Source organism: Bradysia coprophila (assembly GCF_014529535.1).
Source record: "Bradysia coprophila strain Holo2 chromosome X unlocalized genomic scaffold, BU_Bcop_v1 contig_26, whole genome shotgun sequence".
Taxonomy (NCBI): Eukaryota; Metazoa; Arthropoda; class Insecta; order Diptera; family Sciaridae; genus Bradysia; species Bradysia coprophila.
Window position 1 is genome coordinate 248,632 of NW_023503313.1, and position 24,558 is coordinate 273,189.

A 24,558-nucleotide genomic window follows, 5' to 3' on the forward strand; every position below is an offset into this window, starting at 1 on the left:
TTATTTGAAGATCTCGGGTTCAGGTCAGGTTCGGGTCAAACCCGAAATGGAAATTCGGGTTCGGGTCAAGTACGGGTTGAATAACTTCGGGTTCGGGTCGGGTTCGGTTGGAACCCGAAATCGAAAATTTAGGTTCGGGTCAAGTTCGGGTTGAACCCGAAGTCTTAGTTCCGGTTCGGGTCAAGATCAGGTTCGGGTTCCGGTCTGACCGAACCCGACCCGTTCCGAGCCATATATTAACTGAACAACCGAAATTGGAAGCTAACCTTGAAAAATGAGGAAGGATACTGGTAATCGCTGGTAATCTACTCAAGGAATTTTATACAAAAAATGGCCATTTTACCAATTCCTCTGATACAAAAGTTTGGACCCTAAAATAGCAATGACGAAACGAACATACAAATGCTATCAGCTGTCTTACTTTAAAAAGCAATTTCTTGTCAATGAATAGACTTAAAATTAGAATTAAAACTGACATTCGACCAAACATTTCCTGAGCGTTCTTATACCTTCATTTTTCGTTTAATAAGATATTTGACCGTCTACTGGACGGCGTCCAGTCAAAATGTCTTCAATAAGATCTGAGACAGTTCCTTCGAATTCACATATTTTGATATACCCGATTCGATACTAAACTTTAATAATTCAGACCATTTGAAGAGAATAAATGATTAGATATCAAAAATGCAGAACAAATGTATCTGAATCGATCTGCAAGCAATAAAACCGTTTATGTGGCCACACAAATTTTATTACGTCAATTCATTGTCAATTCAATGAAAATTTTAAATTTCGTAATGGTTGCATAAGGAGCCTTCCATTAAGTACGTTCACGTGTGTGGCAAGGCATATTATTCAATTCTTAAAAATTCTAAAAAAAAATCTTTAATTAGAGAATAAAATGAAAGCAAAATAAAATGTCAGGTTTTTGAAAATTGAATTTCATTTGTCAAAAACCAGAATCCATCATTTTACTTTGATTTTACCTTATTAGCAATTTAAATAATTTTAAAGAATTAATTCCCAAAAATTCTTTACATCACTGAAATTTCCCTAAAATTGCGAAAAGTTCCTTAAAATTCTCCAAAATTCCTAAAAATTAAATTAAGAATTTCTGAAACAATTTCGAATAATAAGCATCAGGTGTACGGTCGCAGTTTCTACTCCCTCCCCCGTTTTATAGTTGTTTTTCCACACAAAAAATAATCAAATCAATAATTCCACCCCACAGTGAGTACGTACTTTATGGATGACCCCTAATAAAACGAAAACATATTTTTAAAAACAAATGACACAAATGTGACTATGTGCCGCTTAAACTGAATTTGAAACAAAAATAATGAAACAAAAAACACAACTGAAATAAAATGCACCTAACTCACCGTTATAAATCCATGTGATATTCGGCGTTGGAGCACCTACAGCTCGACAAATTATCGTGGCATCTTTTCCATCCAAAACAGTAACATTTTGTGGCGGCTGTTCCATTATTGGTGTCGATGCTAATTTTGTAGTGGAAAAAGGGTGGTTTGTTTAAGAAGTGAAAAAAAACGACAACCCAGCAACAGCAACAAAAAAATGTGTAACTTTGTACAAAAGAAAATCCAAGTCATAAAAAATGTACAAGTGAAAATGGGGTTAGTTGTTACATACGATATAATATAAAAATTTCTTTTTTAAAATCATAATTATATGTGTTGAGTGGTTTAAAAAAAATATTTTAACATTTACGTGCGTTTAATGTGCGGTTTTTAGTAAACTCTTTTCTCCGTGAAAAATAAACGAAAAAAAAACTTAATTTCCATAACATAATTTTGCCATTTTTTTAATAAATTAATTTATTATAAAGCTGTTACAGTGTTACATATTATGAAATTAAACATAATATCGGAGTCATGCACACATTCAGTTATTTTCCGTACAAAACTATGCTACTTAACGCTAATATTTTGCCATAAAAATTAATATAAAGAGAAAGAATAAACCATACGCTGATCGCATATCAGACTGTTTTTATTTTCTGACGGTAAGAATAAATCGTATCACAATCTAACTCAGTCCATTCTTTTTCATTTATAATACACAATAGACTCGTTCATCATGTTCAGCGTGTTAAAATATCGCACAATGAAAACGTTAATTAACAATTGGTTCTGGAAAAACTTGCGTGATCATATGATGATGAGTTTTCAAAATGTTTAAACTCGCATACACGTCCAACGCGTGAATTGTGAGTCTTGGTAATGTACAATAATTATCTTATCACAATATCAGCAATGTTTAGCTTCTTTCGATCGAAAAGAAAGGAACCGAAAAACGAAACATGAATTTCTATTATTTTTTTGGCAATCTAATATTCGATGATTTGAAACCGTCGTCGAGGGAAATTCTAGGTACTTTTGTGTTATATTGGTGTGTTGGTATGACGACCATCCTCTTTCCCGGAAAAACAAATATTCCAATTATTTTCCCGCTGTGACTACAATTTATAGAAGTTTTTAATTTCTATATTGGGTATTAATTGGTACGACCCAGAAATCTATTTTCAAATTAAATGATAGGGAACAGTAAGGATTTTATGAAATAAATAAAAAACAACAATGTCCAAACGAGTTCAATAAATTATTCGATTCGTCGAAAAAGAGAATTTTTGGTCTTTACGTTCAACATCACATATGAATTGTTAACAAGATTTCATTCTTTTGTTTAAGGTTTTAGTGCATCTTCCGGTGCAGTTGGTTGAGTATCCACCATTTTATTCATAAGAAAAGCTTAAATCTTCTTCGCACAACTTCGCCAAAGTTGAACTTAGGGCATTTGGCTTTTCAGTCACTCGGATTATTTTTAAAAATGTAACAGCGAATCGGGAAAACAATTAACGATGACGAATTCAGAGATTTGATACACATTTTTTACCATTTTTATGGCTTATAGTTTATGCTAACAGTTGAACTGGAAATTAGTTTGGATTATTCAAAGTGCCTGCTTTCAATAGCGGAATCTTTGTTGGATACTATCGCCTTTGTACGAAACAACTGCTACATTTTCTTTAATTTTTCAGTTTGTACACATAATGAATAGTTCGTTTCGTTAGATAAATTTACCTCGACTACGAGTTTATTCGAAAACGGTGTCTGTTCAGTTTGATTAACGTGCATTGCAATGAAAACCATCTGACCGAAAGGGGTGTTCTTTTAATAGTTAATTCGAATTCTAGAAGTTTAGTAGGATTATCAGCAAAGAGCTACTTTCATCAATTTTAATTAAAAAAATAAAATAAAAACAGAAACAAAGATTGGTACACTCTCAGCGTGTACTACTAATAATTCATTATGAGTTGAGACCGTAAATAAATGGAAACGAGCCATCAGAACAGTCGGAGCGTTTGCTGCGACTGAGCCCCGTACAAACCCGTATATCTATTGCGTACGTGACCCTAGTGCGTCTGTCACCCTACTTTGACCGTAAGCCTATGCGCCGGTTAAAGTAGTTAAAGTAAAATTATTATGTAATGTGTACATCTTAGAAATTGCACATAGCGCAATTACGAAGCCCCGTACGACGTTCCTTTCAAATGAAACAAAAATTTCAAATAGCCCTAAAATTTTAATTTATTGAGTATAAATACACATAGGGCCTAGTATCGGCCTCAGTCCGAGGATCCAATTTTTTTTTTCAACTACATTCTATTCGGCCTTTGATTACCTTCCAAATGAAACAAAAAATACGAAAAACGGATGAAATTTGCTCGAGTTATATGTAAAATACACATAGGGCCCTAGTAGCGGCCTTAGTCCGAGGACCCAAATTTAATTTTTTTTTCAACAAAATTCTATTCGGTCTTTGATTACCTTCCAAATGAAACAAAAATTACGAAAAACGGATGAAATTTGCTCGAGTTATATGTAAAATACACATAGGGCCCTAGTAGCGGCCTTAGTCCAAGGACCCAAATTTAATTTTTTTTGAACAACATTCTATTCGGCCTTTGATTACCTTCCAAATGAAACAAAAATTACGAAAAACGGATGAAATTTGCTCGAGTTATATGTAAAATACACATAGGGCCCTAGTAGCGGCCTTAGTCCAAGGACCCAAATTTAATTTTTTTTGAACAACATTCTATTCGGCCTTTGATTACCTTCCAAATGAAACAAAAATTACGAAAAACGGATGAAATTTGCTCGAGTTATATGTAAAATACACATAGGGCCCTAGTAGCGGCCTTAGTCCAAGGACCCAAATTTATTTTTTTTTTCAACAACATTCTATTCGGTGTTCGATTATCTTTCAAATGAAACAAAAATTACGAAAAACGGATGAAATTTACTCGAGTTGTATGTAGAATACGCATAGGGCCCTAGTAGCGGCCTTAGTCCGAGGACCCAAATTTTTTTTTTTTCAACAACATTCTATTCGGCCTTTGATTACCTTCCAAATGACACAAAAATTACGAAAAACGAATGAAATTTACTTGAGTTCTATGTAAAATACACATAGGGCCCTAGTAGATTTTCACTTCTAAGGCCCTAACTCACGGTCCACACACCCGATTTAAAAAAACTTTTTTTTCCTGGATTGATATTGACAATACCTATCATTTGCCGTGTCATTTACATTTCCATCGTTTGCCATAAATATCACCAAAAGACCTTAAATCACTTAGATGGCCCTAACTCACGAAGGGCCGACCCGAATATGCCCATCTTCGAACTTAGCCTCACTATTTTGACTATCTTTCAGGAAAAAAAAAATTTTTGAAATCGGATTTGATTTACTCAAGATATCGACGTGACGGACAGACGGACAGACGGACAGACGGCCCAAATTTTTATTGCGGATTCGTCATCTATGAACATAGGCAAACACTTTGCCCTTACCGTCTGCTTCGAATTCCATCAATTACACACGGCATCGTAATCCTATAAGCCCCTTCGTACTTCGTACGGGGCTAAAAAGCGTAATTAGCGTTCCGATATATGAACGCTGAATGATAACATAAAACAATTTGCGTTTTTCTCCATATTTTCGCATATGTTTCAACGCAATTTGTACAGATTATTGTTGTCGTTTTTCGACTGTTATGAAATTATGAAAGGCGCAATATGGTTACTTTTTCTGTCAAAGGTTGAACATAAAATTGAATGAAAGAATATCGGAGAGTAGATTATACAATTTATAGACCAGACATTGAGTTCTGAATCGCGAGTAAGGTTTTTTTTCGAATGTTCAAAGCCCTAAAGTATGAAGTTTTCCTCTATCCTCTAAAAAAATTTTCGAACCTTACAATTCTTCGTTCTTCGAAATCTAGATTGAAATAGCTCGAATGCATTTCAGATTTTATTTGATCGATGACATAAACGCTGACGAATCGTCAGTGACGATGATGTTTAACTGATCCTTTTTGTGTCCCTTTTTACATTAGTCGAACCAATAAAAAAAGTCAATTTCAAAATGGTCGTTTGTATTCAATGCAGACTGACTTACATAAGAAGTCGTTAGAAGAATTGAACTATTGCTGTTTTACGTACAGGATCACAAAAGAACTTGCAATTAGCATGGTTAGTTCGACCGAGTGTCAAAAATCTTTCAAGGTCAAAGTGGAAGTAGTGGCTAGCACAGTAATTTTAAATATTTTCCAACGGAAAACTAGGCTGTTTTTACTATACAGTCGAAAATTCAGATTAATCCTCGGGTCAAAGATCTGATCGCTACAATGAGGAACGTGTCAGCAGGAGTCTGGTCCAGGTTGAAAATTAGTTTCAGATACGTTGTTTGTACTGGATCCACTTTACCGAAATCACTGTTTTCAATTCGCTATCCGATTCTTAATGTTCATCGACATTTCCTTGCAGCTTCTATCGCTCTAAGATCAGATTAGACTGGAGTTTTTGGGAAGCTTCTGAAGAGAAGCAGAGACCCAGATCTAAGATCTTTTGTTCCCAATTCCCTTGCCTTGTTTCATTAGGGGAATTTTCCAGTTTCCAATAAGAACTTGTTGTTAGGGCGTTAGGGTTTTCCACTTAAATATGAAGTTCATAATACCCAAAGGTGCGAAGCCTGAGGTTTATGAAAAGCGAACAATCCCTAAAGGTATATACGTCAGACTCGCAACCACAAGAACAGACCGATCTATTCTGTGTAAATAATCATTAAGTTCTGTTCCTCTTATTCGGAGTTAATAATCAACAATTTCGTTCAACATTTTATTTTTATGAATGAATGTGAAATTTTGTCTCATTCACAATAAAGCCTTCGGTAGTGCGACCTATATCTTCCGGTAATTAAAAAAAACCAAGTACATCATAGAGAAAAGCAAATTAGATAATTGGTAATTTGGTTATTTGGTTCACAAAAAACGAAAAAAAAAAGTTAGACGAGCAGTGAAAAACATACATTTGAATAAATTAAGATGCACTTGACAATTGAGCCATTTATTATGCATAAACCTCATAAAATGAACCTGACGTCCCGTTTAAATGCTAAACCATAAAATCAGATTGGTTGTCTAGTTCTCTATGCAAAAGTTTTTTTTTCTTTTATGTTCTTTTTTATAAAATTGTATATAAATGTCCTACATTAAAAATCGAATGCTCGCGAATTATTAAAGGGAAAAATAAAAAGAATGCAGCGAACTCGGCTTTTTTTTTTCTAAAAAAAACAGTATACCCAATTATGGAATTAAATTATTTATTTTTCGTTCTTTTATTTTCATGAGAAAATTGTGAAACTGTAATAAAACACGGGTCGATAAGCCGTACATGTAAAACATGTGCACAAAATCTTGTGTTGTATATATTTATAATCAATTCCTTTGTTTAAATAAAATCTAAGTTATCTCTCCGCAATAAAAAACAATATAAATAAAAACATTGAGCTGAAAACTATAAGTAGAATTAACAGAGAAAATAAAAAGCCTCCATCATTTATCAAGTGAATAGGAGATGTTATATATAATACACACACAGTTAATTAAATGCAGCCTGTGAATATGTGCGAATTTTTATTCTAGATAGACATCATCGTCTTGTTAATTAAAGTGCGGAAGAAAGATAAGAATAATATTTACATTATCTAAGAAAAGAATAGAGAAAATAAAAAAAATTCTTCTAAGCAACTGGATCATCATCTAAGCTTAAGGTGAACATTCTCGCAAAAAAAAAGTTTTCAATTAACTATATAACGCTTACTGCCGGTATGAAAGCGAAATCCCTTATCTTTGTGCGATTTTTCAATCGAAGTGGAAGTAGATGAAGCAGAAGAAGATGTAGACGAAGCCCTCATCCGTATTATTCGCGGCTGAGCCATACGTTTGGCTCTTTTGTTATTTTTTTTAATATGATTAGCAGTGGATAGTGTAGCTAGTAATTTTTAATTAAAAAGAAAATTTATTTTGCCGCCTTTCAATGTTAACCGATGTGTTATTTTACATTCCAAAATTAGATTCGTTTCATTTTTTTCAATCGAACAAGTCTGTACGAGACCATCCGATCAAACTTCAATAATAAGAAAATGGTCAACTTACTTTTTACTTTCAGCCATGTGTATGACGACTTTTCACCAGCGTCATTCGATGCTAAGCACTGAAACATTGCCGAATCGTCCATAGACAATTTTTTGATAACCAGCGCATTATCGTCTCGAACCGAATACCTAAATGCAAATTTGATTATTAAGACAAACAATTGATATGTCTAATGCTCCATTTTCACTGAATGTCTAATTGCAATTAGTCTGCCGGTCTATCAGCTAAATTATCATTTGTTAATTATCATGGATAATAATTATGCACACAAATTAAATGCCAAATGAATCATTGCATTATGGCATTATTTTGAAATGAATCCGACAGTTCATTATTTAAATCTTGAAGTTGCACTTTACGAGAAGTGACTTGTGCTCGTCATTGCCGTAAATAATACATAAGAGATCCTACAACATGTATTGGAGCTATGTATTAAGTATAACTCTTTCAATGGCCTACAAGGACACTACAAACAGTAAGGAGATTGCGATTTCACTTATAATTATAAGTTGACGTAAAGCTTGAAAATTATGAGTATACAAAGTGTATGAAGAGTTATATATAAGTTTCAAATTTGTGAGCAGGTTATGGGCCCAGTAAAAATTAAAAAAAAACCGACCACTGAAACTTACCTATCACCAGATAAATCCAGCGCTTCAGCATTTCGAAACCATGTTACATATGGTGGAGGTTCACCAATGACATCGCACGGAACAATCAATTGAGCGCCATAATCGCCGAGCGTTTCCGATCGAAGTGGTGCGAAAAACGTTGGCGGTTCCATTACAGTTACTGTAGCCGATGATGTAACCATTGGAAAACCACCGCTTCGCAATCGCACCTGGCATGTGTACGATCCTGTGTGTGTCAAGTTGGCGGACAACAATGCCAAAGTTCTGTTCCACGGATCATTTAACGTGTGTGCGATGCCCGCATTCTCTATCAAAATGCCGTCTTTCAGCCACAGTGTTTCTAATTCGTGCAATGGGCGCGCATTTGCAATGCATTGCATTTGAGCCACCTGTTCACCACGAACAATTTTTAAATTTTCCGGATGAATAATTATTTCGGGTGCAATTTCTGTGTACGGATTGCCGGATACATTCAAGTGAACAAATGCACTGTTTTCCTCTTTGCCCAGCTGAGTGTTGATAGCTCGAGCCCGGTACGCCCTCTGATCGTCTTCATCGGCACTTAAAATAATTAATTGATTTTTGGTGGTCTCGGCATACTTAATGTCGTAGTTAAGTGGTCCTTCTTCTCCTTGCCACGTTACCGATGGCGGTGGAATGGATTCGATTGGTGCTAAATCTAATATTGCTGGATGACCCGATTGTACTGAAGCACGACGTTCGGTAAAATCTTCAAAGATTCCCATGTCTATTTCGAGATAAAAGAGATAACACGAAAACAATTTATTAATGACATTCATATTCTGATGTTCATGCATCGGTGAGCTCTGTAATTTCGTTGGAGAAAAATAATAACAAAAAGAAAAGACGGTTGGTGTATGTGATGTGGTTATTCTTACATAAAAATATCATTTGAAGACATTACAAAAACGAAAGTTTTTTTTCCACTCGCGTCTTTGGTCGTGCCTGTGCCAGACGTACGGAGTATTTATTAAAAATGGGATTTAATACTTACACGCAACAACAACATCAATTTTTTCGCTAAATATTGTTCCAGCATCGTTTTTCGCTATACACTGGTACGAGCCGGCATCGTCTCGTTTTGTGTTCGATATTCGATAGTATTGACTGCTGCCAAAGTCTGTCATTGGGAGACCATCTTTCAGCCATCGGTACATCGGTTGTGGATAGCCTGTAGGCGAAAAAAAATGGTTTTTAAGTTTTACAGAATTTTCTTTTCTCTAATCCATCCAGTAATCCCAATGGAAATATCTGAACATCTTGCTGAATGAATTCGATCAGTCTGTTGCAAAACATTCTTAGAACTAAATTCTTAGATTCTCAATCGCCGTAGAAATCTGAAACTCGGTTCAGATGCATAATAAACATCTTTGTAGATGTTAGACGACAGCGAAAATCATTAATTGAAAACTTGTACAACATTATTGCTTGTCAATAAATTCTCACAGTCTATTATGGCGTGTGTACAGTACAGTATCTACAAGCCTGATCAAATTTGCAAATAAAATTTATTTGAATACAAATCAAATTCAATTACACTTCGACATGAAAATAATATAAAATTAAATATTTACGGAAATGGTGTGGAAAATTGCATATACACAAACGAGAGACAAGACTTGTGTAATGTGTAACATTATATATCAAATAATTTACGTGCGTTACGTGCGCCCCTATTCAAATCGAAAAAGAATTACAATATTTTAATTACACTCTCCGTGTATCATGTGTGAATTAGTGAATTAAATGCGGATTAATTTTATCTAATTCATCAATTAGATTACAATGAACCATTGAATTCTCTGTGAGAGCTAAATGCATTCACTCATTATTCACTGAAGTAGAAAAGTTTCTGTTTTATGATTAGATGTCTATTAAGACATTAGCATTAAATTCAAATCAAACAATGAGTGAATTGATTCGATTGCATGTAGCTATATGAATGAATAATGTATAGTGCAGACGGACAATTTTTTCAAAGAAATTTTTTTCCAACCAGCCATTGTTTCACTGAACACTAATAACTTGAAGCGTTTAGCATTTTGTTTTTAAAGATATTTTCTGCCGTATGCATGCAATGAAGTTAGACTTGTAGGTCAGGCACGTAAATCTGCTAATTGTTAAAATATTTGGAAACGGCAAATATACGAGAATGTTTGGAGTATCTCGAATGTTTTTGCATCAAATATTCGTTTTCGAAAAAGTATCAAATGTAATTCCGTACTCAAAGCAATGTGTTTCGGATAGTGGTGAACCGCCTCGTTAGTTTATTATTATACCGATCTGTTAATGACCTTTTTCAGCGCCGACTTGCTTAAAAGTTTGATCGAGAATTTGATGTTAGAGTACAGCTAAGGCTCGGAACCTGTTTCGACCTGAACCTTATTCAATCAAATTTGACCTGACCTGACCTGACAGGTTTCAGAAATTCAGGTTCAGGTCAGGTCAGGTTTCTTCAAAAATGAAAACTTGACCTGATGTTTCAGGTAAGTCACTTTTTTGACAGCTGTCGACCGATTCCGAGTCATAAGTACAGCTATCGACCTGTTACATACGGCTGTCATATGTTATCGACAACGTCAGCAATAATAAACGACAAACTTTGACTAATGAGGTCTTATATAGCAGAAAACATGTTCAAAACAAATGAAGTAAAAGATTTCTGAAATCAATCTCTGAAAATCTTCCATCAAATTAAGTAATAGTTTGAATAGTAAAACTGTTAAGATGCTGCTGCCGTAATTTGCATGATGGTCTTAGTGAAAAATTTAAACAAAAGGATTTGTATGAAATTTTCACTAAGTCTCTTATGTAAATTACGGCAGTAGCTTGTCGTATTGACAGGTTAAAATTGAAGAATTATGTGTTGATGACCATTAAAAAGGGGCAATATTGGATGAAAATTAAAACAATTTTGAACAAAGTTTAAAGTTTACAGAAAATTCAAAATGACAATGCAAAACAAATCAGAATCAGAATCCGAAAGTAATCGAAAAGGCAATGAGCATTTTAGTTATAAACTTTCATAAAATCTATTACCCATCCTATTTTGGAAAAAAATTCAATTTTTTACGATGTTGAATCCTCGGGTAATACAAGACGACAATATCATTCGCTGAAATGTATACAAATTGCTTGAAAATCGCTGCAGTTTTCGTTTGTTTTTATGGAAATTTTATTGATTCAGTGCAAATTTGTCTTTTTGATTCAAGTTCGTAGATAAACGTCTCGTACTCTCTAGTATCTACATTCTGGAATGACATGTGAAAAGGGAAAATCACCGGTGAATACTGCACATTTCTTCTGCTGGTTCCATGGTTAACACCGGCACCGAACAACATTTCTTTCGTTTATTTAGTCTGAAAGTGGTATGTGTGCACAGTCTACACAATCGACAATATATATGCTAACTGATGGCATATCAATTTCTTTAATTTAAAGAAATAAGACCGTTCAACTGATTCAATTTCCCTTGAAAAGAGGGTTACACAATTTTTATTCAAATAATATGTCTTGGAAAGTGACTTTAAGGCTTCGCTTGAATGTCAAAGACACAACATAAAGAAATGTTTACAGTGAACTGCACAATATGATGCATTTTGTTATAACAATATGGAATTGTCATTTATACGCTATTTGTGTGTTAAATTACACCATATGGATGGGACGTATGAAATGAACTGCGTATCAAATTGTTCGTACAGCGACTCCAAACCGATTTAGAAGTGAAATATGCGAAAAACTCCTCATATTACAATATGTAGACTGGGAATGTTCCAGAACTAACTTTACGTGAAGTGCGAGCAATATAAATTTAGTAATTAGCATAATTGTATCCATTAAGGTGTATTAAGATGCCATCACATCACAATCTGTTCAGGAAAGCTGGTGTAATTCGTAAAATATTTTTTTTCTGTTTTCGAAAGGAGTGACGATAGAACCATAAGTTTGATCAATAAAGTCTTCACTTTCCGCTTATTATCGAATTGTAGGGTGTTAATCCAATTTACCAGTCCATTCACTCAACGCGTCAACGGTATTTTTGAGTGCATGTGGGTGATCAACGCTTACAACCGAATAATACCAACAAAAATTCGGTTGAATAAAAAAAATTGCCAGAACTGAACAACAAAATTGATTTTTTTGTCGGTTTTACTTATACGCCATCCCCTAATGCAGTGCATTTATATTAAATCAATCACAACCCCATGTTATTGCCGACTTTTGCTTCGTTCCACACATGTGACTTTTAATCATAATATGATCAATAAACGATAATACATCAATATGTCATCTGTAGATTATATTGATATACAAGAATGGTAAGCGCTTTTGCATGGGTCACATTTTAAAGGGAAGAAAAACTCAAGTCAAATGATATTTTCGCTGATTATTAGGGCTGATATTCCTTTTTTTCGCTGGTTCTATGATAAGGCGTCGACAACAATTGCTTTTTTTTGTACTCAAGCTATTTCCACAGCCCTCGTAAAAAGCAGGGACTATTTTTGGGAAAACATATTTTTTTTCCCAACAATTCACCACTTTCCCATATTTTTCTAACGAATTTTTCCTGTAAAGTAGTGAAATATTTGAGGAAAACTGGGAAAAATTTGAAGAAAGTGGGAAAATTCAGGAATAATTTATGATAACGTTTTCCCGAAAAAAGTCCCTGCCAAGACCAATAATTCAAAATGATAATACAATTATCGCATATTATGAGATAAAAGCACACGGCATCATATTTAGACTTTAATACCGTTCTCGTCGTGTGAGAATCTGCATGATATAAACAGTAATGTCGGATAAAAATTACAAGATTTCAATTTACTGTAAACGAAAAAATTTTTAAAGCGTAAATTTTAGCCTAGTCATTATGTTCATACTGTTTATAATGACTATTTCTAAAAAAAACCGCTGACTCTTTCTTTTAATGAAACATTCCTCATTTACGCAGAAGTGTAATATGCAAGTCAAAGACTGTTATAAAGTTGATTAGCGATTAATCTCGAGTACAATTTCCACAATTCTTTATTTTTCTTTTATGGTTCATGGCTTCATCTTTCACTGTAACTGAACACACTGATTCGATTCGATTCGTATACATGGTAGAAAGAATGCGCGCTGCACTCTGCGTTATCAAAAATAACCTATTTCAACACTTTTGTTTTATTTATTTTTTTTTGTTTCCATTTTTCTTTTCGAGATAAAGTTCGATTTGATTGTTTGGTAAATATTGTACAAAAACATGCCGTTAAGCCTCCACTCGTATTGATGTTTTCTGTTCGGATAATTTTTTTTAGTTTTTAGTTTTTTTTTTTTAAATACGCTCCAACTGATATGGAATGTTGTGGTCTGATAATATTGCATTCAATTTCAACAAGTCGATATAGCAATTCATTATTATTTCATCGGAAAAGGAAATTTTTATCTGAAAATGTTTCAGCGGCGTTGAACTGAAGATGTTTTCCATTCAAAAACTTGCATAATCCAATTGAAATAAAATTTAATTACAATTCGCCAGAACGAATATATTTGCAATGAATCTTCAGAATTCAATTACTCTTCAGGATGGTTTCAAGAAGAATGCAAAAAAAATGCAGGGAACTCTTTAGTCTGACATGCTAACTATAAAGGTCAATTACCCATTTCCGAGCGTGGTCACTTTCTTTCAGACGTAATTATAGTGAATTGTACTCAGTGTTGTACTTTTTTGTCGGTTGATTGCGTCAAATGAATGCCGTGATTTTATGTAATGACCAAACCAAATAAAAAGGCTAAGCAAATTTTTTTGGTTAATAGTCACAGTAAATCATAAACATAATCATCGTGTCTATACGATTTACATCCGAAAGTGTTTTGGTTTATTTGTTTGAGACAAAAAAAAAACAGCCAAACCAACAAAAGATTTGGTCTGGTGATCATAAAATAGACAGATCTATTTTTATGGCCAGCCAGATAATCTATAGACAATTGAATTCAAATTGAAGCACGTCATTGTGCAATGCTATACAAATACGGTTAGTCATAGTATCATCATAGTCATAGTATTGGATGCATTCACTCGACAAAAAATGAGAACAATTTTTAAAACGAAAAAAAAAATTTCATTCAAAAAAATGTTTTATCTCTACGATACTTACAGCCACATTAGTATAATATAAGTGTGTTGAACGACTTGTGCCATTTAAAAAGAAACTGCAGCAAAGTTTACAAAATGCCTATTTTATGTTGTATAGTGTGTGTAGACATCGACTTTTTATGAATTGCTTTCCTAATGTCAAAGCGGCATAAAGAGTATTGAGTTTTATTTACAGCCACTCTTTGTCACTTGATTGTAGACTTAATGAAAGAATGCATAAATAATGACTTGATAATTTGGAGCAATAAAAACAAGAACGAAAGAGCTTTTGTTTACACAAGATACAATGAAGCGGTTAAAAGGGCTATTGGATGAGGATTTTTAGCTATGAAAGTGACCTTTGGAAGATGATGCTTAAAATGCATACCGCACCAGAGAGTCAGTTCGTTGGTTGTAAATGTTTGTGTATAATTCGTATAAAAGCGAAACATTAAACACAAGACGAAATGTTTCAATTTCCTGCACAAAATTACTTGAAAGAAGTTCGTACACCACCATTATCCTTTCAGCTTTCATAATAATGGGGCGGAATGCTGACGTCAATTTATTTATTTCTGTACCGAGAATAAATATCGGTCGAATTACTTGTATGTTTGGTCGGTTTTGTTACATTTTGCATTTAAAGTTATTGCATTTCAAGTTTAATGTTCACGCTTTCTAGCAGAAACGAAACGTTTGCAATTTTCGAACCTATAAGAAATTGTTAGTCGTCTGTCAGCAATAACGACGACTAAAATAAACCATCGGTATAGGATTGTAACGACAGCGTAAAGGCCTCTATGACTTCAATATTCCAAATCACAGTTCGAATGTGTAAGTGATAACCTACTTTCGATAAAATTAAATCTGCTCCTTTTGATTACAATAGCGTCTCGTGCTTAGTACCGCAATCGTTTGTTTTAAAACACTCATATTGATATATAAGACGACGCTAGTTAGAGCTCATAGATAATTTTTATCTGCGTTGTCGACAACAGATTTCAACCCGTTAATCGTTTCTAAAAGGGTAAGTAGGCAACAATTTAAAACCCTCGTTAAAACCTTAAGAAAGTGCAGTAGTCGTGTTAACGAGCCGCTAGCCGATCTACACCAAAAACATTTAAAAGACCGATGGTCGGTGTGGTAATCGGACACTGTACTTAAAAAAAAACCACTCGATTGGCATTAATCACCTATCTATACGAATATCGAAGAAGAAGCAAACAGTTTGATATTTAAGTAGAATATCTCGGTGGTTCTCAGTTCAGATCGATAAATGCAATTTTTGAGTACATTTTTCGCATTCACCGACCAGATACACGTAGAGCATGGTAATTGCGAGGTTCAAAATTTAGATTTTGCCGAGTGGAAATACAGCCCTCCTCTTCGGGGAACCTCTGACGTAATGTACTATTACTCACTACACTCCCAGAAAATTAGTCATTACTTCATTGGCATGAGGCTGAAAAACGATTCATTTCGACTTATTGAGTAAAATAATTTGCGTAATTGTTGAAAGTCTCATATTTTACCATGTAAAGGCAGGGTAAATTGAAATGATCGATTATTAAGATTTTTAGCGTATTGTGATTTGAAAACGAGTATAGATCTAAATAACAAGCTTTCGGTCGATTTGCATAACTAGAAGCTTGGTGCATGACACAAAGTGACGAACAGACACTTTTGGTTTTTGAAAGGAGAATTCTTCGATCAATTTTTGGAGGTGTCAATGTGAACGGCAACTGGAGAAGAAGATACAACCATGAGCTGTATCAGCTTTACAAGGAGCCTGATATAGTCAAATTCATCAAAATCAATCGATTAAGATGGCTCGGTCATGTACAAAGGATGAACGAGGAACGTGTACCACTGAAACTGCTAAACACAAATCCCGATGGAAGACGCAGACCAGGAAGACCAAGAGCGAGATGGAAAGATGCAATTGAGTCTGATCTAAAAGTACTAAGAGTGAGCGACTGGAGAACGTTGGCGCAGAATAGGTCCGATTAGAGAATATTGATGGAAGAAGTCAAAACCAATATTAGGTTGTAGTGCCCGCCTAAGTATGTAAGTAAGCTGCAGCAGCCCTTACAACCTTTCAATTTGGCAAAATACAATTTTTTAGAGAAGGACTAAACTAAAATAACTAAGTAAATGAAATATCGATCGCTAGCTACGCTAATTGGCCAAAAAGTATTCTTCTGATTTTTCTTTAATTCGAGAACGTCATTGCAAATTATAAAATTTCAGTTGTAATGAGTAATGTGTACAAAGAACTGTTATTTAACTTTGTACTTTCCCCGTACTGCAAAATGTATAGCAACGTAAGAAAAAAACATTATGTGCATCAAATAAACTGTACAAGTAAATTCTCTATTACCGAATGCAATAGAACAGAAAGATGAAAGATTACCCATTTCTTTTTCTATTGAAACGAAAGCCTTTACAAATATACAAATAATCAGAATATTTCGCTTTGATTTGTACATCTAGATACACACATATACAAACAGTCCCAACAACAAACATTGCCCCGTCTTTCATCTCCGGCTTAATCGAAACCGTTTTCCTTCACAATATATGTAATAATATTTATATGAAAATTCATTTTACAATACGAACCATTATTACTGTTTTGGTGAACATTTCATAAGCGCAGAGGCTGCTAGCGAATCGGGAATACTCAAACGATTTCTTACAACATTTGTGTTTCTCAGTAAAAACTCGACAAAAAGGAGAAAATTCAGTCGAGTCATAAAAGACGAAAACTGTTTCCGTATTTTTAGCTTCTCATATGTATGACGGAACCTCTCACACAATGTATATCAAAGATGATTTTGTTTTAAAAATACAAATCGTAATTGTAACTGAAACAGAAAGGATTTCTTTCATAAAAAAAATTGTTCACAACTAAAATAAGATGAATGTTAATGGCATTGAATATGGCATTACTTTTATGAAGCTAGAAGCGGTTGAGTTCTTTGACTTGTCTTTTTCATATAAATATCGTAAGGAAGTATACGATCGAAACGGATTCGTGTTTCATCAATCACAAATGTTATTTTCTTTGTGTCATATTTCCTACTTCATTTCGATAATGACGCTACCATAACGAACATTCAGTTAGGTAATTAACGATGGGTGGAAACCTGAGCGCAAAAGCTACTCTAATTATTTATCTCGTTTTGTATAGTTGCTTGAAGTATTTGTTGAAATCTCTCCGTTTGTAGTTTTAACAAAAATGCAACAAAAAATAAATAAAAATTCAACTCACCCAGAGCATGACACTGAAGTATTTTCGTTCTCCCTTCACTAACAATGGAACCAGACGATGATGGTTGGGTTGTGAATCTTGGTGGTTGCAGTTGCGGTTGATCTGAAAAAGAAAAATCGAAAAGAAAATTAAAGTTAGAAACTGTATCGTCTGATGAGTGTTTCAAAGATAAATAAGTTTAACAACAAAAATCGGTAAGCCAAAAGATTGAAAATATTGACGGCAATTTCGGATGTCAAATCGTTTTACGTGTTATCGTTACAAAGGGATTATCGTTTTTCAATTGTCTTGATTCCCATGCTTCAACGCTAATTGGCTAACTATAAAACAAAACATCTCGCACGGTCTTGGTGAAATGAGTCACATTTTCTTTATCATCAGTCGCATTCCGGATTGATTTAAATTGTAAATGTCGATGACATCTAATAATGTTCAATTTGTCTTTTAATATCCACTTTACTACTCGACGTTTATAATGAAACGCACATATTGACACACCTACCGCACAAGTTTATCAGAGTCACTGATAAAATACGCTATCTCAAAAAGTGTGAAATTTTCATTAAAATGCAAGGCTGAGTAGAGGGCTTTCCATGGAACAATTTTACCGTTTCATGGAAATTACCATTGAAATAAGAAAAATTTTAGGAAAATACCCAAACAAAGTTTATGATCATACTCTCAATTCCTAAACGAAACGTTCAAGAATAAAGAAGGTCGTCGATAAAGTTCGTGTTTTGACTGGAGGTGTGACGTTAAATCTGTACTTATGTGACGTTAAATGCATGTGAATTAGGCAATTATTTGTATAAAGCCGGGGGACCTCATCTGTTCGGAATTATGGCGCATATTTAATTTGTAAGAATTGCGTCGAAACGAAAGTCAGTAGTATCAACCAAATAGTTCAAAACGGAGATTAGATTAGATTGGAATTTACGGTGGCTTTCCAATATGGTCAAAAACCTAGGTCAAAGATCCTTTGTTTCCTACCACCAACGCTTAGAAGTTGTGATAGTTGAGCATTTAAATGGATCGACATCCCGAACAGATTACCCATTAGACAAGTAAAGGTGAAATGTAAAATGCAGTACTGCAATAAAAGCACATCTTCTCCTAAATAGCTGTCGTGTCCTAGGCTGCCACATTTCCATAATATTCTTTTGTGCCACACCATAACTAATTGCGAACAATATCACAACCGTAATTAATTAATTAACTTTAGCAGAAAAGTAATGCTTTTCATATAAAAATAAACATTCTCTTCTGAAAAAAAAACCGAGTGTTATTCTGTATTGTTAACATACACACGGAATGCAAAAACAATTCCCATGGCAGAGTGATTTATTAGCACAGATAATGCATACACAAACTGAAAGGAGAATTTGCAGTTTTAAAATTTGTTTTTTTTTCTTCTTCAGATTTCTGTTCTATTATGATATCACTTTGAAATGCGGCTAACAATGTGACGCTTTTAATAGAAAAAGATACCGTTTGTGCAGTGTGTGTATTGTAATTTAGTTTAAAACAAGTGTTTTTCATACGATTCAGATTATGGGCACATACGGGTGGGTGGTAGAACGCATTTGAAGGGATTAGTACTGACACATACCGATGGAAGCTGGATATAATATAATAAGTGTGCGCCGGTCTATAGGTGCCGTGTTTGACTATTTAAATTTCTCTTTTATATTGTGTCCTTAGCTAAACTGCTTATATAGTTAATTAGCAAATCAACAAGCAAGTCATAACCATGTTGTTAAAACTTCCAAAATCAAGAACAAAAGGATCAGAGGCATTAGATTAGGAAGTCAAAGGCAATGTTCTGCATCAAAAAAAAAAAGTTTAAAAATTACCAACTAAACACGCAAAACAGCAACTATAAAAGTGTCACTGTGGAAAACAAATGAATTAATTAATGAATTCAAATGTTGTTTGAAGTGTATGTCAACCGGTAACATTAAAAAGAATTTCATTTTCAGGCTTGCTGCCGTTTATAAAACGATTGTTCAAGCTGTGGCTAAATTAAAAGACTAACAAACTTCCATGCGATAAAAATCCAACGCTAAACACTGTTGGAAAGGCACAGTGGTTTTTTTTAGTTCGGAACATATTTTGCAATTTTTCAGAGTTTTAAAAGTCATTGATATTCCCAGTCAACAAAGTGTTTCCAGGTTTATGCCCTCTCTAAAGTTTCCGTCCCATTTCGATTCGATACCGATGCTCAGAATGTTAGGATTTGGGTCGCAATAGTTTACAGCGAAGAAGTAAAGTAAAATCTGCGCCAGATAGAGTCCAGACCCCAGATCGTTTAACCTTCAATTTTACGACCTTTTCGTTCTCGTTCACACACACACACACACACACACATGAGCAATTCATTCCCATAAATCATTCATTCGTCCGGCTATTTAATTATCCAAGTTGTTAATAATCAGGTGAGTGCATTTTATCACCAATAATATACATTCTTTTAATGGTTCAATAAATGGACAAAAACATCAAATAAATTGGGAATCCTTAGTGAAAAGCATGAATTATGTTGACATGTAATTGTAGATAGGTTCGTAACCGTGAAGCGTAAACATTACAAACACAATATAATAACAGGATTTACACATCCAATTCATTATGATTTTCCTTATAATTTCCATATCATCTATGGAAAATAGAAATATATATAAACGACAAATATAACCCAAATAACAATAACGTAAACATGTAATCATATCATTATTCTATTTTCTTGACGGTTCTACTATGTTCAACGCGAAAATGTGACGGAGTTTTCGCATGTGTGTACCGTATCACAGTAGATTAACCGTCTCGAAAGTAATTTTCCCAAACGGGCTGCTTTTAATTTGTTCTATAATACACGTACGATTCTGTATGGTACTTCTGCTAAGCATTAATCTAAATTAGAAAATGCCATGTCATGACCAGAATTTCGTTATTTCTATTGCATTTTTGGTGATTTTACACTTAAATATATGGCTCACATAAAAACAAACCGAATGCTAGAGAGTCTCCGAATTATATGTTTATTTGCTCAATCGTTTATCGTGTGGAGTTGCGTAACCGCCAACAGAATAGAAATTGATGGATATATTTAAATCGGTTGAACAATAAAGACGATAAATCAATTCACCCACGGATCACACAAAACGGTGTCTTCAAGCTGTGTTTTGGTTGGAAGCCACAAAAATTTGAAAATCTGGTAGACCAATCGACGTTCATATTTATAGTTAAAATAAAGTTTCCATTTCTTGTACCATATCGTGATGCACAACCGGCCCATCTGTGGTTTCGGTGTAGAATTAATCTACCCACCTATTCTATTCACCATCTGAGGATGTGTCCTTCTGAAATATTTTTGCGTTTAGTGTACAATAGGGGTGTCCAAAATTGTATGGAAAAATTAAAGTGCCAAAATGTTTGGGGCACAGGGCAGAAAATCAATCTATATGGTCCCCTGATAAAAAGTGTCTATGGGACCGACTCGATCCGAATCGATTTAGGGGTCGCTCAATGACGAAGTATGTGAAAAATATCCAAAATCACTTGCAAACCAGGATTTTAGAAAAAAAATTATTTCGGACTGATGACGAAGAGTGATGTTAGGACATCTTCGTTTATATTAGTGTAAAATCATCACGAGAAAACATTTTTCAACTTTTCCCATGTATCGACACCTACTCTGTCCAGGCAGCGCTTGTCAAAGATCAGATTCATAGCGTATATTCTGAGAGCGAGTCCGCATTGGTGACGAGCGACACTCAAAAAATTATTGTGTAGAAATGTTCAGAAAAGCGAGGGCTTTAAGATAATGCAAAAAAAAGTTTAATTATTTCAGATTTGTTTGATAATTTTCAGATAAAACTTAATACTGGGTATCCTCGGCGAACTTTGTTGAGTTGTACTGGATGTCCAGCCAAATGTTCCAATCTTGTTTTATCATTTCTTGATAGCTTACCATGTGGCAATTCAAAATAAACCAAATTTGTCATAAGGTACAAACTAAGTCGACATCGACGAGACCTAATGTGTGCCCATGTCGCATTTCTCGAAAATTTCGATATAAAAAATACGAAAGATGAAATTTATTTTCTAAAACACTTTCAAGGTGTATTATTTTGAAGTATTATTCTCATTTAGTTTCGTAAATAAGCTCTGTTTCGTCAAACTTCCGAAAATCATGAAATTCGAAATTTTCATTTTTTTTCATATTGAAATTTTCGAGAAATGCGACATGGGCACACATTAGGTCTCGTCGATGTCGATTTAGTTTGTACCTTATGACAAATTTGGTTTATTTTGAATGGCCACATGGTAAGCTATCAAGAAATGATAAAACAAGATTGGAACAATTGGCTGGACATCCAGTACAACTCATCAAAGTTCGCCGAGGGTACCCAGTATTAAGTTTTATCTGAAAATTGTCAAACAAATCTGAAATAATTAAACTTTTTTTGCAATATCTTGAAGCCCTCGCTTCTCTGAACATTTCCACACAATAATTTTTTGAGTGTCACTCGTCACCAATACGGACTCGCTCTCAGAATATACGCTATGAATCTGATCTTTGACGAGCGCTGCTTGGACAGAGTAGGTGTCGATACATGGGAAAAGTTGAAAAATGTTTTCTCATGATGATATTACACTAATATAAACGAAGATGTCCTAACATCACTCTTCATCATCAGTCCGAAATAATTTTTTTTTTAAAAACCTGGTTTGCAAGTGATTTTGGCTATTTTTCACATACTTCGTCATTGAGCGACCCCTAAATCGATTCGGATCGAGTCGGTCCCATAGACACTTTTTATCAGGGGACCATATAGATTGATTTTCTGCCCTGTGCCCCAAACATTTTGGCACTTTAGTTTTTTGGGCACCCCTAGTGTACAAGGAAAGGTAGAATGAATTAGCAAAAAAATGGAATATTGATGCAACTCATGGACGTTATGTTCAATTAACGAGAGATCGACCTCGCTACTAAACGACCCCGAAAACACTCTCCGAAGTGATTCATCCATCTTCAGACTTAAATCGAATCGCCGGGAAAAGAATGAGTTTCTTTGCAACTCTTTGAAAAGTTCTCCACATATTAGACCAGACATCCATCATTCATTTTTTTGTTCTCGCATAACTGCCCACCCGTGAAAAGTTCCACTGTGGCGCATTAAAGCCATAAGACCCGTCAGAAAGCATTTATGTAACGGGTTTACGAACACTTTGTTTCATGGGCACTATCTGTGGTAGACACCGAATATATATTACGACCGAAACGAAACTAATCAAGTATTATCAGTCGTCTGGTAATTGAAAATAGAATAGATGCACGGATCAGCGCACTATCAAGCTACTAAGCGTAATTTGTTGTAGTTTTTTTGTTTTGTTCATATAAGGCAGATGCACCATGAACCATATGCGGTGTGTGGTTTATGTAATTCGATATTGAAATCTTTTAACATTTCTTTTATACCCATACCCATACTTTTATACCGTCTGGTGTCTGGTGTATTAGGGTATATTGTTTAGTTATGTTTACAATGCTTTTTTATCCTCATAAATTGTGTGTATATTTCGGCTGTGCTCTAGTATATAATTTTCACATGTTGTTTTTGTTTATGTAAACAACACATACAATGTTTTATTTTCGATTTCATAAACTCAGGAGTAAAAACACAGAATTCTCAACGAAATATTCGTCAAAATAATTGTTGTATTTGATTACAATTAGGTACTACGGCTAAAACTATAATGTAGTTCAATTACAATAAGAATGTTATTGTTCAAATAAGTTTGTTAAACTCAACAACAACAACAACAAGACGCACATGCTTCATCGAACTAGCTGAATAAACAATACGCGAAGTAGAAACCATTTTTAAAAGGAAAATATAAAATTTTCGAATGGAAACAGAATTTTTTTTAAACGCAGACGGACAGATTTTCTTACATAAGTTGAATGCTAAAAGGTAGTTTTTTTAAGAAAACTATTTTATACCATGGAAGTCTTGGAAGTGTAATGTTTTGACCTCCAGTCATCTACGGTCCTCATTTCACTGTTTTTTGATCAATTAATCCTGAGTTACCAATTGTATTTGAAACTTGATTTTCGTGTTCTGTTCTGTCAGATAAAATAGTATACGAGAAAATGTACTTAATTTGTGACAAGTAACATAGCTTACTATAGTGCGTTTTACACAAAAATACATTAAACGCATTTCTAGTAAGCTACTTTACATGTTACAAATTACCTGGAATTACCCATATATGACATGAAGGTAAAATGTTGTATTTTCACCTACCTTAATCTATATCCTACATTTTATCACTTTGTAATATTTCTCTTCAATTTTTCAATAAATTGAATGCATCTGTGAAATTATGCAGAAATTAATCAGCGCATCACATTTGAATAACATTTTATTAAACAAAATGCAATGATTTCCAACCGTCGCACATGTTCCGATTATTTTGGTTTGTGTACATTATATATACGTGCGTACAAGTGATCACAATTGTGGCGAACGAGTACCGATCATCGTAAGAATTGAAAAAAAAAATTGGATTGTTTAGTCAATGTCCGAAAAAAAGTTGTTGTAAACATTCAATTGATTGATTTCCATTCTAAATATTATTGTTAATTATCATTTCAGTGAATTTTCTGTGCGGCGGGCGTGGGTGGGATGTAGAGAATTTTGAATTTGTTTTTTAAAAAAATGGTTGGAGTGATTTTTTGATATCAAAGAACCATCTAAGTTTACCCACATAATCGTTCTTGAAACTGTCAAGTGAACTGTCACAAGAATTCCGATCATCTGTTACCATAGAGGTAGACTACCTAGAGGAATTATGACTTGAAATTCATTGGAAAATTATATCTCACACACCACTAAAACGAAAACGTCAACTTTAGTATACTTTTGACATTTTGAGTCTCTTTACTTTTGACATTTAGAGTCCCTCTTACTCTCTGTACGTA

The 24,558-nt window shown here is 34.2% G+C and overlaps 1 protein-coding gene across 7 annotated transcripts in view; it reads right to left on the reverse strand.

Annotated features, from left to right (window-relative positions):
- Positions 1-24,558, reverse strand: part of LOC119069080 (protein sidekick) — an 81,586-nt gene that overhangs the window by 11,112 nt on the left and 45,916 nt on the right. For 4 of the 7 annotated variants that reach the window (XM_037172958.1, XM_037172962.1, XM_037172959.1 and 1 more), the window contains 6 exons: positions 17,571-17,672; positions 9,173-9,349; positions 8,158-8,905; positions 7,526-7,653; positions 7,191-7,361; positions 1,383-1,502 (listed from right to left, as the gene is read on the reverse strand). In XM_037172958.1, the coding sequence (XP_037028853.1) occupies positions 1,383-1,502; positions 7,191-7,361; positions 7,526-7,653; positions 8,158-8,905; positions 9,173-9,349; positions 17,571-17,672 (1,446 nt within the window). The remainder of the gene's footprint in view (positions 1-1,382; positions 1,503-7,190; positions 7,362-7,525; positions 7,654-8,157; positions 8,906-9,172; positions 9,350-17,570; positions 17,673-24,558) is intronic. The other 3 variants (XM_037172965.1, XM_037172964.1, XM_037172963.1) reach the window with 1 other exon arrangement.